At 41.5% G+C, this 13,552-nt stretch overlaps 1 protein-coding gene across 5 annotated transcripts in view; it reads right to left on the reverse strand.

The window, feature by feature from the left end:
• LOC126427104 (zinc finger protein 708-like) overlaps positions 1-13,552 on the reverse strand; it is a 171,137-nt gene that overhangs the window by 99,429 nt on the left and 58,156 nt on the right. For all 5 annotated transcript variants that reach the window (XM_050089316.1, XM_050089317.1, XM_050089315.1 and 2 more), the window contains exon 4: positions 6,798-6,890. In XM_050089316.1, the coding sequence (XP_049945273.1) occupies positions 6,798-6,890 (93 nt within the window). The remainder of the gene's footprint in view (positions 1-6,797; positions 6,891-13,552) is intronic.

The following is a 13,552-nucleotide window of genomic DNA, read 5'->3' on the forward strand; positions in this document are numbered from 1 at the left end:
GATCACTGGAAGTGGTCACCATCATGATCATCACATAGTGACCACTGTTATGAGGCACAACATTGGGGGGGAAAAACCACAAGGTAGGTGGCCAAAAAGGTGCCATGTGCTGCACTGAAGTGGGTGGGTGAACTGTCACTGAGGAGACAGAAATCAAGATTAGAAAGAGGCTGGTCAATCAGACAGCCCGTCAGAGCAAGTGGTACTTCCATAATGATTTCCCAAAGTAGGAGAAAAGGAGGGAAATTTGTTGGGTTAAATTGATCATTTCAAGACCAGTAGCCGGCCTGGAGGTAAATAAACATTACAAAGGGTGATCGCTGGGGTTGACTGCTCCTGCACTGCAACTGCTTTAATGTGAATGGAGGGAATACATTCACTGACAACATCTGTGTGAACCAATGTCAAATCCCATCCACATGTCCTCTAAGGATCAGCATGGTTCTGACAGAATCACAGTAACCTTGAAGCACTGGGGAATAGTATAACTGAAGTATTTCTTGGAGAGACACACAGATGGTAGAATAAGATGAAATTAGCTGCCATAGTTCTGGTAGGTGGCAGTAATATACACTAAAGTTCCACTGGATCATCATGTACAGGGTCTTTTGTTTAGGTGTAAAGGAGCCAAGGAGACTGGCATACCCCAGAATGACTGTCTGTTACCAGTGGAAATGGAACCACATCAATGAATTTTGATGCAAAATCAGACAGTGTGAGTGGATCTGGTGACTCCTCCAGTCTTACCAGAGTAGCATTCCATCTGAGTTTTCACTTATGATGAAGATTCTTGAGGGAGTTTGTTTGCTGTGGGTTCCGGGATGGACAAAGAGCAGGCAGTCTACAATGATGATAAATGGTTTAAATGGACTAAACACCTTGGTCATCTGCCTCTTGCTGTACTGGTAATTCCAATAAAATGATGTGGAAGGAGACAATGAAACTCCACAGTGTTAGGGTTTGCAACCTTGTCATCATGGTTGAAAATTTATGTGTTTAGTAGCTTACGGCAGATGATTAAAAGAGAGATAAAAACTGCTAAAAACTGTAGCTGCTCACTGAAGGATAGTTAAAGAAGAGTCATCATAGTCAGTAATACTGCAATGGGGTGAGAAAATGAAGGCTTTATGGCCTTGAGAAGCAATTGATTAAACTGTTAGAGAAATAAAACATACACGAAAATTTTAAAAATGCATGACAGCACGAAGTTAGAAAGTAGCAGGAGGACACTCGGGGCACAAACTGAAGCAACAGGAACTCCTCCCACATCCACCCAATAATGAATGTTGTGTAGTATTATGTTTTATTATAACTTCCACTTTTCCTCAGGTAATGTATGAATCTGTTAGCTGCTTTCCCATTGTCTACAAGTATCTGGGGTGGGGAGGTAGATGAGTTGACGGCTCATCTCAGATCAGCTGGAATGGCACACATTGTGAGAGTATGTGCTACTATGCGATGACTATGGTGCCACAACTGCATTGGGAATTCCTCTTGACATACAAGGAATTCATGGGTAAGTCTGAAATGGTCAATAAATAGTCAGCACAGTACTAGAAAAAGTGCTGTGCTGACTATGTACTGACCATCTTGATAAGTCAAGGGGTCAAATGTTTTATATTTCTGTATTTTCTTCTTCTTCTTCTTGAAAACTGAACATATGGTGAAATGAAGGGGATAGTATAGTGGGAAATTACACAAGTAGGAGCTTGTTTGCAAGGTCTGCCTTCACACATTTCCTCTCCACACGCTCCACAAATAGCCTCATTAGTACAAGTGGAGGACATGTGTCCAAACCTCTGGCAAATAAAAAATCTCATAGGAAGAGGACAATAGGTTTGACAGCACACCTACAAACCATGAAATTAACTTCCTCAGGTAAAACATCTCCATCAAAGGCTAGAATGAAAATTCCAGTGTCTATCATACTATGCTTAAGTCCTCTATTGATGGATAAGATGAATAAAATGGAACTCCACAATGCTAATGAAGTTTTCATATGTTTGTAGCATTAGGTCCTGATGGTAGATGAGACCTTGATTCCAGTTATGAGAAGAGATGGTAACTGGTATATCACACAAGTTTGTCACTGATCTGAAGTGCCTGCGATTAATTAATGTTCAAAGTTTTGGTCAAAAAGAGATCCACCTGCTTTTCTCTATTGCTGTAACTTCTCTAATAGTGCATGGAACAAACAAACCTCAAATCTTTCTGTGCGTGATCTGACTTCTCTTATTTTAATACACTGACATTTTTCTCTATGTTAGTTGGTCCGTTAACAGAATATTTTCAAACTCTGAGGAGAACAATAGAGACTGAAATTTTGTAGAAAGATCTCACCACAATACAAAATGCGTTGCCACTCCAACTTGTATATCATATCCATAACATTATCTCCCCTATTTTACAATAATACAAAATAAGCTGCTAAGCCACCCTTCTTTGAACTTTACTGATGTTCTCCATCACTCTTATCTGGTACGGATACCATACTGCACAGCAGTACTCTAGCAGTCTATGGACAAGTACAGTGTAGGCAGTTTCTTTAGTAGACCTGTGTTCTGCCAATACAACATGGTCTATGGGCTGTTTTCAATTTAAATTGTTTTTAATTGCAATTCCTACATTTTTACTTCCACTGATGCCCTTTAGATTTGTGCAATTTATCATATAATCAAAATTTAATGGATTCCTTTTAGTACTCATTTACATGACCTCAAACTTTATATTATTTAGTGTCAACTGCCATTTATCACTCCACACAGATATCCTGTCTAAATCATTTTGCAGCTGGTTTTGATTTTCCGATCACTTTATGAGACAGTAAGTGATGTCACCTAAAAATCAGCTAAGAGGGCTGTTCAGATTGTCTCCTAAATCTTTTACAAAGATTAGGAACAGCAGCGGGCCTGTAACATTTCCTTGGGGAATGTCAGATATCACTTCTGTTTTACTTCGCAACTTTCCATCAATTACTACAAACGTGACCTTTCTGTCAGGAAATCACAAATTCACGCGCACAACTGAAACGATATTCCTTCGGCATGCAATCTGATTAGAAACTGCTATTACAAACTGCGTGTGAGAAATGCTATGAAAAATCTTTTGCAAATCTACAACTATGGAATCAACTTGAGATCCTTTGTTGATAGCAGTCATTAGTTCAGGTAAATGAAGAGCTAATTTTGTTTCACTAGAATAATATTTTCTGAATCCATGGTGACTGAGTCAACAGATCATATTCCTTGAGGTCATTCATAATGTTTAAATATAGTGTATGTTCCAAAATCCTTCTGCAAACTGACATCAGTAAAATGGGTGTGCAATTCATTGGATTACTATTACTTCCTTTCGTGAGTATTGGTGTGACCTGTACAACCTTCCAGTCTTCAGATACATATCTTTCATCGACCAAGTGGCTGTATATAACTGCTAAGAATGAAGGCTATTATATCAGCATACTTTGAAAGGAATCTAATTGGTATTCAATCTGGACTGGAAGGCTTGCCTTTATTAAGTGATTTAAGCTGCTTCACTACAATGAAGATCCCTACTCATGTAGGCAGAAATTCACGATTCGAATTCCAGAATATTTACTTCATTTTCTTTGCTTGAAAGATATTTCAGAAAACCATATATAGGCACAGTCATTGGTAACATTACCACAGCACAGTGAAAGTACTGATGGTATCTGGTCGTTGGTGTACTTCACATACGACCAGAACCACTTTGGATTTTGTACCAGACTTTGAGTATGAGGTTTGTTGTGGAAGCTATTAAAAGCATCTCACACTGAAATTCGTGCTAAATTTAGAGTGTCTGTAAAATTTGGCCAACCTTCGGCATTTTGCATTCTCTTAAATATGGCATCCTTTATTTGTTTTGTTTTGTAACAGTGTTCTGACCTGTTGTGTGTGCCACAGAGGACCAGTACTGTGACTTCTTAATTTATTTGATTTAAATCCCTCCACTGTTGTAAATACTACAATGAAGTGACAAAAGTTATGGGATACCTCTGAATATCATGTCAAACCTTCTTTTGCCCAGTGTGCCACAGTAACTCGATGTGCCATGGACGCAAAAGGTCTTTGTAAGCCCCTGCAGAAATATTGAGCCATGCTGGCTCTATTGTCACCTACAATTGCTGAAGTGTTGCTGGCGAAGAATTTTGTTCAAAAACTGATATCTCGGTTATGTCCCAGAAATGTTAGATGTGGTTCATGTAATGCGATCTGGATAGCAAAATCACTTGCTTAAATTCTCCAGAATATTTTCAAACCATTCATGAACAATTGTGGCCCACTGACGTGGAGCATTGTCATCCATGAGAATTCTATCATGATCTGGGAACATGAAGTCCATGGATGACTGACGCAGCAGAACATAACCATTTCCAGTGATAACTCTGGTTGGACCTTGGACCGAAGGACCCATTGAAATTTTGTATTCTTGGCACACTATTCATACTGTGGATCTCAGAATACTGAATTCTCAAATGATTTCCCGACTGGAATGTCCCACGAATCTAGTTCCAACTAAAATTCCATGTTCGAAGTCTGATAGTTTCCATTGTGCGGCCACTATCACGTCACACACCTTCTTGCATGAATCACTTTAGTTCAACTGACAGCTCCGCCAATGCCTGCCCTTTTATACCTTGTGTATGTGACACTACCACCAAACAAAAGCGCTGGCAGGTCGATAGATACACAAACATACACACAAAATTCAAGCTTTCGCAACAAACTGTTGCCTCATCAGGAAAGAGGGAAGGAGAGGGGAAGACGAAAGGAAGTGGGTTTTAAGGGAGAGGGTAAGGAGTCATTCCAATCCCGGGAGCGGAAAGACTTACCTTAGGGGGAAAAAAGGACAGGTATACACTCGCACACACGCACATATCCATCCACACATACAGACACAAGCAGACAAAAACATTGACTGTGTGCACGTTGTATTGAACACTGATCATCAGGTGAGTGTCGGGATGACAGCAAATGATCTCAGACTTGATAAAATGACAGTGCACAACACCACCACCACCAAAGAATTGTCTATGAGGAAGATCTGCGCCAAGATGGTCCTGAAGATTTTATCAGATGTTCGAAAGCATGTGTGGACACCTGCCAAGACAATCTCCAGAGCCTTGAAGCTGATCCGAAATTTTTAGATAACATTATCACTAGAGACAAAACCTGGGTGTTTCAGTATGACCCGGAGACAAAGCTCATGAGTGTCGAATGGCACACCATAACATCCTCACGTCCAAAAAAAGGCTTACATGAGCAGATCAAAACTGAAAGCCATCCTGATGGCTCTTCAACAATATCTGGCCCTCTTTAAAGCTCTTCACCCACCTGAAAACCTGGACTTCTGACAGACAACCATTGCCATAGGCTTACCGACACATATCTAATGTTTCCATACCCGATTTTCCTAGTTTCACACCGAACTTGATGGCATAACATTGCTCAAGCATTTGCTGCATGTTGCGCCACAACCAATGACTTTGCAACGTGTCCTCTCAATGCACGATGCTGCCGAGACAAGAGTCTGCAGGTGACAGGCACACTGCACTTTTTTGGCCAGACATCCCCAACCACTAATCCACCTGGGCGAATGTGCGCTGCAAAGTGCAGTCACATCAGAAATATTCAGTTTCAATACTTTTTATACAAACCCTGTAACAGACTTTTTGAAGTCAATAAGTATTTTCAAAGTAATGCACAATGAATGAAGCAAAAAGTGGACATAGGGGGCACAGAAGAAGATGCAGAAAAATCTAAATCCATGCTTTTTCTGCCATAGGTGGGAAACATACTTTCAGAAATAAGACGGAACCTCATCAAACCCAGAGTAAAAGTAATTTTTCGCGTTCTACTGAATGCAGCAGCACTCTTGCATTTCATTAAAGATTATCTGATGCTCTGGAACATGGGTTTTCAAGATCCCCTGAGAGTGTGGCCTTTCATACATCGCACAGGAGACTTTCACTGTTTATGAAAGACACATTGAGCACTATAGGTACACTTGGCTCTCACGACCCAGTAACTCAGCTGTGGCAGAGCACTATATTGTTACCCCTCACTCTATGTTGTATGAAAATGTCAAAATTCTTGTGGCATCTTCATCTATGTGGTACTTGCTGGTGAAAGAATAAGTTGAAATACATTTGATGAGAAATTTTATTAATAGAGATGGCAGTTTCAGTTTGGATAAATCATAGAATCTGGCACTTTCTTTAATAAACTTGCAAACATGTCACCACAGTGCAGTTCACAGTGATACATAAACTTCCCAGCAAGAATTGAGCACATAGCCACAGATCTAATTCAGTCACATGTGTACTTCTTTGCTGCTGATCATTGTCTCTGGCACATGTGTATTTGTTGCTGCATGCACAGTGTCTTGGTCTGAGCTTAAAAGAATGGAGCTTGTGCTGTAATGTCAGTCACCTGGCTCATTTTGAAAATGGTTGAATGATACATGACCAGAATGGAAAAGGAAAAAGAATTTATAATATAGCCACATGCCCAAAATTTGATGGAGCAGTCATTGCACAAAGAAAACATGAAAATGCTCAATGTTATATTCATTTCAAGCTTTATTCGAATACTATCCATAACAGCTAACATATAATACAGCAAAATAACTTAAGTCACCTGAAATTCTACAAACAGTCTGATAAATTACTGATGCTATAGGTTATAGTGGTTAATGTTCAATGATTATTTAACATTACACTTTAAGGTACAGTTATTGCACTTCATATATAATTCAAGGTAGATGTGAAAACTTACATTGTGTTCAGAGGCATCCAGATGAAAATTAAGTTCTGGACCTTCATTCATATTGAAATCAAGCTTCTCAAATTTTAATGGATCTTCAGGAAACTGAAACATAAAATTACTCCTTTAAAATGTATGAGTACACTTCTCTATTAAGTGGCTCAAAAATTAAATACCAATTTATATTAACTTATTATCCATAATCAACAAGAATATATGGTCATCCCATCTGAATGTTTGGAACTATACTACAGTTAAAGTTAATTTGCGATTGACAGATTAAAGTGATGAGGGTATTGTTGCCAGCCCGCAATTGACAGGTTGCAGTGATGGGGGTATTGTTGCCACCATGCATCCAGCTATGTTTCACAAGGCATTGCATGCCCTTTCAAAACAAGCAAAACAACTGACACATGGCACCCGAGAAAGATCTCAACCTGAGTGGTGGCTGGCCTCTATTACATGACTCCCTGAAATATCAATCACAAAATAATTTTAATTGTAGGTCAAAACCTCATTTTCTCGGAAAGCTTATCAAGTGAGACGGGCTCTCCATTAAATCAAAACAGAAAATATTTCCTTCTTAGCAGGCTGCAGCTGGATTGCAGTTACAATAGATTTTATTGTTCTGAACTCGAAATTCCTTCCATTTGCCAGAAAGACTTGCTACTTTGTTAAAAAGAGATTTGAATTATTTCAAAGGTATTTAATTTTGGTACAAAACATAAAATTATTTATGGTGTGGTATGCTCAATTAGGACAGCTTTATTTACAATGAAATGTATTCACCTGAAATTCTACAAAGTATGAATTCACATTAAATCCATACTGACAATAAATGACAATTGTTGCACTAATCTACATTGTCACACAAGGCACTTCATATAAAAGCTATCTAGAAGTCAATGGTTACCTGTGTACAAACTGAGAACTAAAGAGAAATTTTTCTCCAGGAAATGGTCCCAGAGCCAAATCCAGTGACTACAGGCTTTATATGAAGTATGGTATGACTTTATTGCCCAATTTTGCTGCAGTCAAATGGTGAAAATGGCATTCACACTCTTGGTACAACTAACTTCTTGTGACTGACAAAGTAAGCCACAGAAAAAAAAAAGTTTTGAGCATTTATCTCCTCATTACATCACATGTTATTTCTTTCAATGACAACTTTTTCTTTGAATCATTATTCCACTTGTACACTTATTCTGCATCTACCTAACCGAAATTCACAAACTTATCCTTCCAACTCCTGCCCTGTAATCAATTTACTTTCTGCGTTGTATGACTGAAACATCTAATGACATTATCAGCAAACGAAAGCTTTTATTGGGTCTCACTGTGTGTGCCCTAAGGCATAGCACTTTTACCAGAATTAGCAGTTGCAGCAACTTCTTCATAGAAAGGATTTTATTTGTTCCATTACATATATCCAGTAGGAAGCAAAAACTTCCTAGCTTTTGTCAATGTGCCTTTGAATTTTCTTTTCAATTTTATTAACTGTTTACGTTGGGAAAGCTGGGCTCACATATGTAAATTGCAAGTTTTACCTTGACCCTGGCTGATTCACACAGACTAGCTACAGCACAAAACTTATTTGCAATGGCCTTTTTATATAGCAATGAGTGTCAGCAGTGTGACTTACAACTGTTACAAGTACTTTCCTTTTGTAAAGCCTTTACTTTTAGTTCACATACTTGTCAGTGTTTCAGAAGCTTTCATGTGCCTGATAAGTTCTATATGGTGGTGAAATACACATTGGGATTGTGGTGTCACCGCCAGACACCACACTTGCTAGGTGGTAGCATTTAAATCGGCCGCGGTCCGTTAGTATACGTCGGACCCGCGTGTCGCCACTGTCAGTAACTGCAGACCGAGCGCCACCACACGGCAGGTCTAGAGAGACGTACTGGCACTCGCCCCAGTTGTACAGCCGACGTTCATAGCAATGGTTCACTGACAACTACGCTCTCATTTGCCGAGATGATAGTTAGCATAGCCTTCAGCTACAACTGCTACGACCTAGCAAGGCGTCATAATCCTTTGCTATATATATTGTGGTTATAACATGTATCATCAAGAGCGATGTTCTACAATTGTGGATTAAAGTTAAGTATTCCAGCAGCTACGTACTTTTCTTTATAGCATTCATTACGTATCCTGTTTCAGACCTCGCGCCAGTCAGCGTGTAATTAAACGCTTGCATTTCAGCTTCCTCTCGTTGTGACTTGGCTGTCTTGCTAAGTCACAACAGGGATAATGATAATTTTGTGCATGGCAAATGCCAGATGTATGTGGAACAGCCACCAGGCTTTGAACTGCTGCAGTTAACTGTTGTCTGTGGCAACAATTATGGCACCAATGGTATGTCTGGCGTCACAAGAGATTCCTGAGGTTTGGCACCTAAGTCACTTGCTGGTGTGTTTTATTATGTATATTGTGCAGGTGATGCATGCTATAAGAAGAGAAATGTGCCCAGGTAACTAAGAACTTTATTACTAACACAAGAGATTACACATTACCATTAGGGCCTGCACAGCAACTGAACATTCTGAATGAATGTGACTGAAAGACCACCCAGGTCTGATGAGAAATTGAGCTACTCAAAACAGTCCTTGAAGGTATAGTCTCAGTAGAGACAATGTGTCACAGTAAGGAAACACTGCCATGAGCAAAGTCCAAATCTGCTACACTATCGACGTCTTGGCTCTAACTGGCAAGCACTGCATTCTGATGGATTGCTCTTGGTGAACACTGATGTCAAACTTTCAAACTGGAACAAGAACTCGCACATTCCCACACTCACTGGCAACTTGCTGGGTGGCATCCAATACGATCATTCAGTAGAGGAACACTGGGAAGACGTGCTTGTATCACATGGCTCATGGAGGCAAGCTAGTGCAGATAACAGTGGCTCTATGGCACCCCCAAATACCACAAGGAGGATGAGCTGTGGTCAAGCTGTGGACACCTTGGCAAGCAGCAGGATATAAATCGTTGTTCCTGTCTATGTCAATGAAGACTGTCTATTAGATCCAGAAGGCACCCTCAGTTCATTTTGGGACACTGGTTGAAGGAATGAAGATAGCTGTGTGGTTGATTGCTGGATTTTACGGTACAAGAGAGAAGAACAGGCAGTGGGACTGAGTTTTAGCCAGGGAAAGGGATATTTTTCTGAGCTGGTGTACAAAGATGGAGCAGAGGTTCACTGTGGCAAGCATAGCACATAGGAAACAGGAAATGATGGAGCAAATGGGAAAATAAAGAGGTTTTAAGTGGTTGTGAGGGGAGCAGCATAAAAAAAGACATGTAAAAATATGTAGACACCCAAAAATAGGCACAAATACGTAAAATTATGCACAAATACGTAAAAATTCATGGTTATGTACGTCAATGAATAAAACGTGCAAACACATGGGAAAAAGGATGGAACAGGAGTATGTGTGTGGTGCGATATAAAGAGAGAGAGCGAGGGGGGGGGGGGGGGGGTGATTAGATCAAGCTTCACAAGTTCATGTGGTACAGGTATCTATGAAAAATAACACACGAAAATATGCAAGGATGAGGGAGGAAATGGGATCAATAGGAATAATTATAATTATTGGGAGGAAGAATTTTGAGTATGATGTGCCACACCAGCAATCCATGAGGTCATGTTGGTGGGTTGTCTGTGGATGACGTCACTGATACAGTGTAGCTCTGTCTTCAGAGCATGTGCAATTTGAAAAGCAATGAAAAAACACAGAATAGAAAGGACAGACACTGTGTAGAGTAATGCTTTAGAGAACAGTAACAAAGGAAAACATCACAGTATTGTGGGATGGAAGAAAAGCCATTGGGTAAAACCAAACAATGCAAAGTCCAGATTGGAATATCAAAAATATTATGAAAAGGATAGATTGTTAATCACCATGAACATGACATGTTGAGTTACAAACAAGCACAATGACAAGATTGTTACATGCTTTACATGCTGAGGTTTGGCCAAACTCTTCTTCAGAAAGGAAAAAGACACACACACACACACACACACACACACACACACACACACACACACACACTCACAGAAGCAAGCACATCTTGCACACACAACTATCTCTGGCCACTCCAGCCAAAATGCAACTGTTACATTGAACAAAAGTAGCAATCTGGAGTGGAATGGGGAAGGAGGGGAATAGCAGGGTACAGGAGAGGGGAAGAGAAGAGCGATTCCTGGTGAAGTGTGCAGGGCGTTTCTGGCAGCAAGACAAGGCTGCAAGGTGCAGTGTCAGGAGGCTGTGAGAGAGGAGGGGGTGAGGACATGAAGGGGGAGTGGAAAAATGGAAATGCAGAGAAGGGGCAAAGACAGGTGGGGGGTTAGCAAAGAGCAGAGCACAGTGAGGATGAGTAGACATGAATTGGAAGGAGGTGACAGGACAGAGGTGGTTGAAGCTGTTGGGTGTAGTGCATGGGGACAGTAATGTACCGTAGGTCGATGGCTGTTTGGTTGGTTTTTTGGGGGAGAGAGCCAAGTAGAGGGGGCAATGGTCCTATGATTTGTGGATGGAACAACAAAAACAGCACAGTCCAGTCAAGGAGAAAGAAAATTGGCAAATCAAGAGGTAAAAGGAATATCAAACCAACAGGAAGAGGAAAAAACTGGAGGATGGAGGGCAGCAAGAGCAGGGGTGCCTCTGAAACACCACATGTAATGGCACATCAACACTGTCACCAACCCTTCCTGATCACTACACCATACCATGATGATAACATAATGGAGACATACCAGGGGGAAAGACAAATGAAAAGAGGAAACAAAATGGCATAAAAGACCACACAAAACATAAGAAAAAAGGGGGGCAGAACCCACCTGGTGTGGAGATAAGGCCAAGGCCCCCATAACCAAAGCTGAAGGATTCCAGCTCCAGAGAGAAATTCAAAGACTTAAATCTGGATGACAAACCACTTTTGTGAAGAACACCGAGGACAGATTTAACCATGTGCAGATCGTCCCATAACACCCAGGACAAGTAAGGTTGGAGGGCATACTTAGTGTGAAGAGCCAAAAGGTGGGGACAGCCCAGCAAAATATGGGTCACAGTAAGGGGGCCTAGCAGCTACAAAGGGGGGTGGGTGGTTCATTGCAAAGTAAAAAACCATGGGTCAATCCAGTATGACCAATATGAAGACAGCACACAAAGGTAGATTCCCCCTGGGAGAGGTGGAGAGAAGAACACTATGTGATGGGAGTACTCTTGACTGTACGATGTTTTTTAGACAGGTAGATAGCCACCCCACCTCCTCCCCCCCCCCCCCCCCCCCTGACCCCAGAGTCGGTCCAGCTCACTATTGAGCAAAATGGGATTCGACATAAAGCTATAAATCTGCCCCCAAGAGGTCATGGAGAATGGTGAGTAGGTGGCTGCTTCCCCCCTCCACCCCTCCCTAGCCAGTTGATCAGCAAGTTCATTACCTGGGATACCCAAATAGGTGGGAATCCAAAAGAAAATAACCAAACAGGTCACAACATCAAGGTTTGCGAGAAGGTCATGGATGGCAGAAACCAAAGGGTGATGGGAGAAACACCGAGCGATAGCCTGAAGGCTACTTATTGAGTCTGTACATAACGAAACTCAGGTGAGAGAGCACTGTTTAATACAGTAGCTGCCCGATAGACAGCCACTGATTCTGCAGTAAACACCTCGCCCTTGACAGGCAAGATACGGTTCCATGCCCACAGAAGACATGAAGGCCTATCCCATCTCCCATAAGAGCAGGTAGAACAAACAATGGAACACCATTGGAGCAATGGAGGCTTTCGGACCACAGAGAGATCCATCCAAATCTGGGGCTGAAGAACTAACCAAGAGTGCAAGGAGGGGACATTGAAATCGCAATGGAGAGAAGTGAGGCAAAGCCCATTGGTAAACCCACCTGAGGGCGGGCAGCAAGCAGGCAACATCCTGAAGCCATGAAAAGAACATAATAGTAGGGGGTGAACAGGGGAAGAAAGGATAGTGATGGCATAGGGAACCAGGAGCTGGAATTGCTAAACCGAAAGCAGAAGGATCTCAGCACCAATGAGAAGACCATCAACAGGGCTAGAGCAAAAGGCACCAGTGGCTAAACGGATATCACGATGGTGAATTGGGCTCAAATGAAGCAGCATGGAAGGAGCACCTGATTCATAAACTTGACAACTACAGTTGAGATGAGACAGAACTAATGCCTGATAAAGATAGTCAAGGGTCAAATGATCTTTGCCCCATGGAAGGGAAGGAAATTGAGTTTACAAAAACTGCCAACCTTCAGAAAGCGGATATGAGGAAACCAAGTATGATTTTTCTCAAAGAGAAGACCCATGAAACAGAACTGGGGGCCCACAACCAGGCAGTGAGCATCAAGGTAGAGTCCGGATCAGGATGGACCATAGTACAGTGACAGAAATGCACCGCCCTTGACTTAAGGGGAGAGAATAAAAAACAGTATGGAATGTCCATGTGGAAGTGTGCTGGATCGCACTCTGGAGCTGTTGTTCTGCAGAGACCACCAAGTGGGAGCTAGCCCAAATGCAGAAATCACCCAGGTACAGCGCAGGGGCGACCAACAGTCTGGTGGAGGTGACAAGTGTATTAACAATGATGAGAAAAAGGACACTTAATATGGAACCCAGTGCAACATCATTCTCCTTGGTCTGTGGAGAATTAAGATTAGAGCCCACCCAAACTTTGAACAATTGGTGGGACACGAACTGGTGAATAAAAATTGGGAGGGCCTGCAGACCACACTTG

This window comes from Schistocerca serialis, chromosome 11 (genome assembly GCF_023864345.2).
Source record: "Schistocerca serialis cubense isolate TAMUIC-IGC-003099 chromosome 11, iqSchSeri2.2, whole genome shotgun sequence".
NCBI lineage: Eukaryota > Metazoa > Arthropoda > Insecta > Orthoptera > Acrididae > Schistocerca > Schistocerca serialis.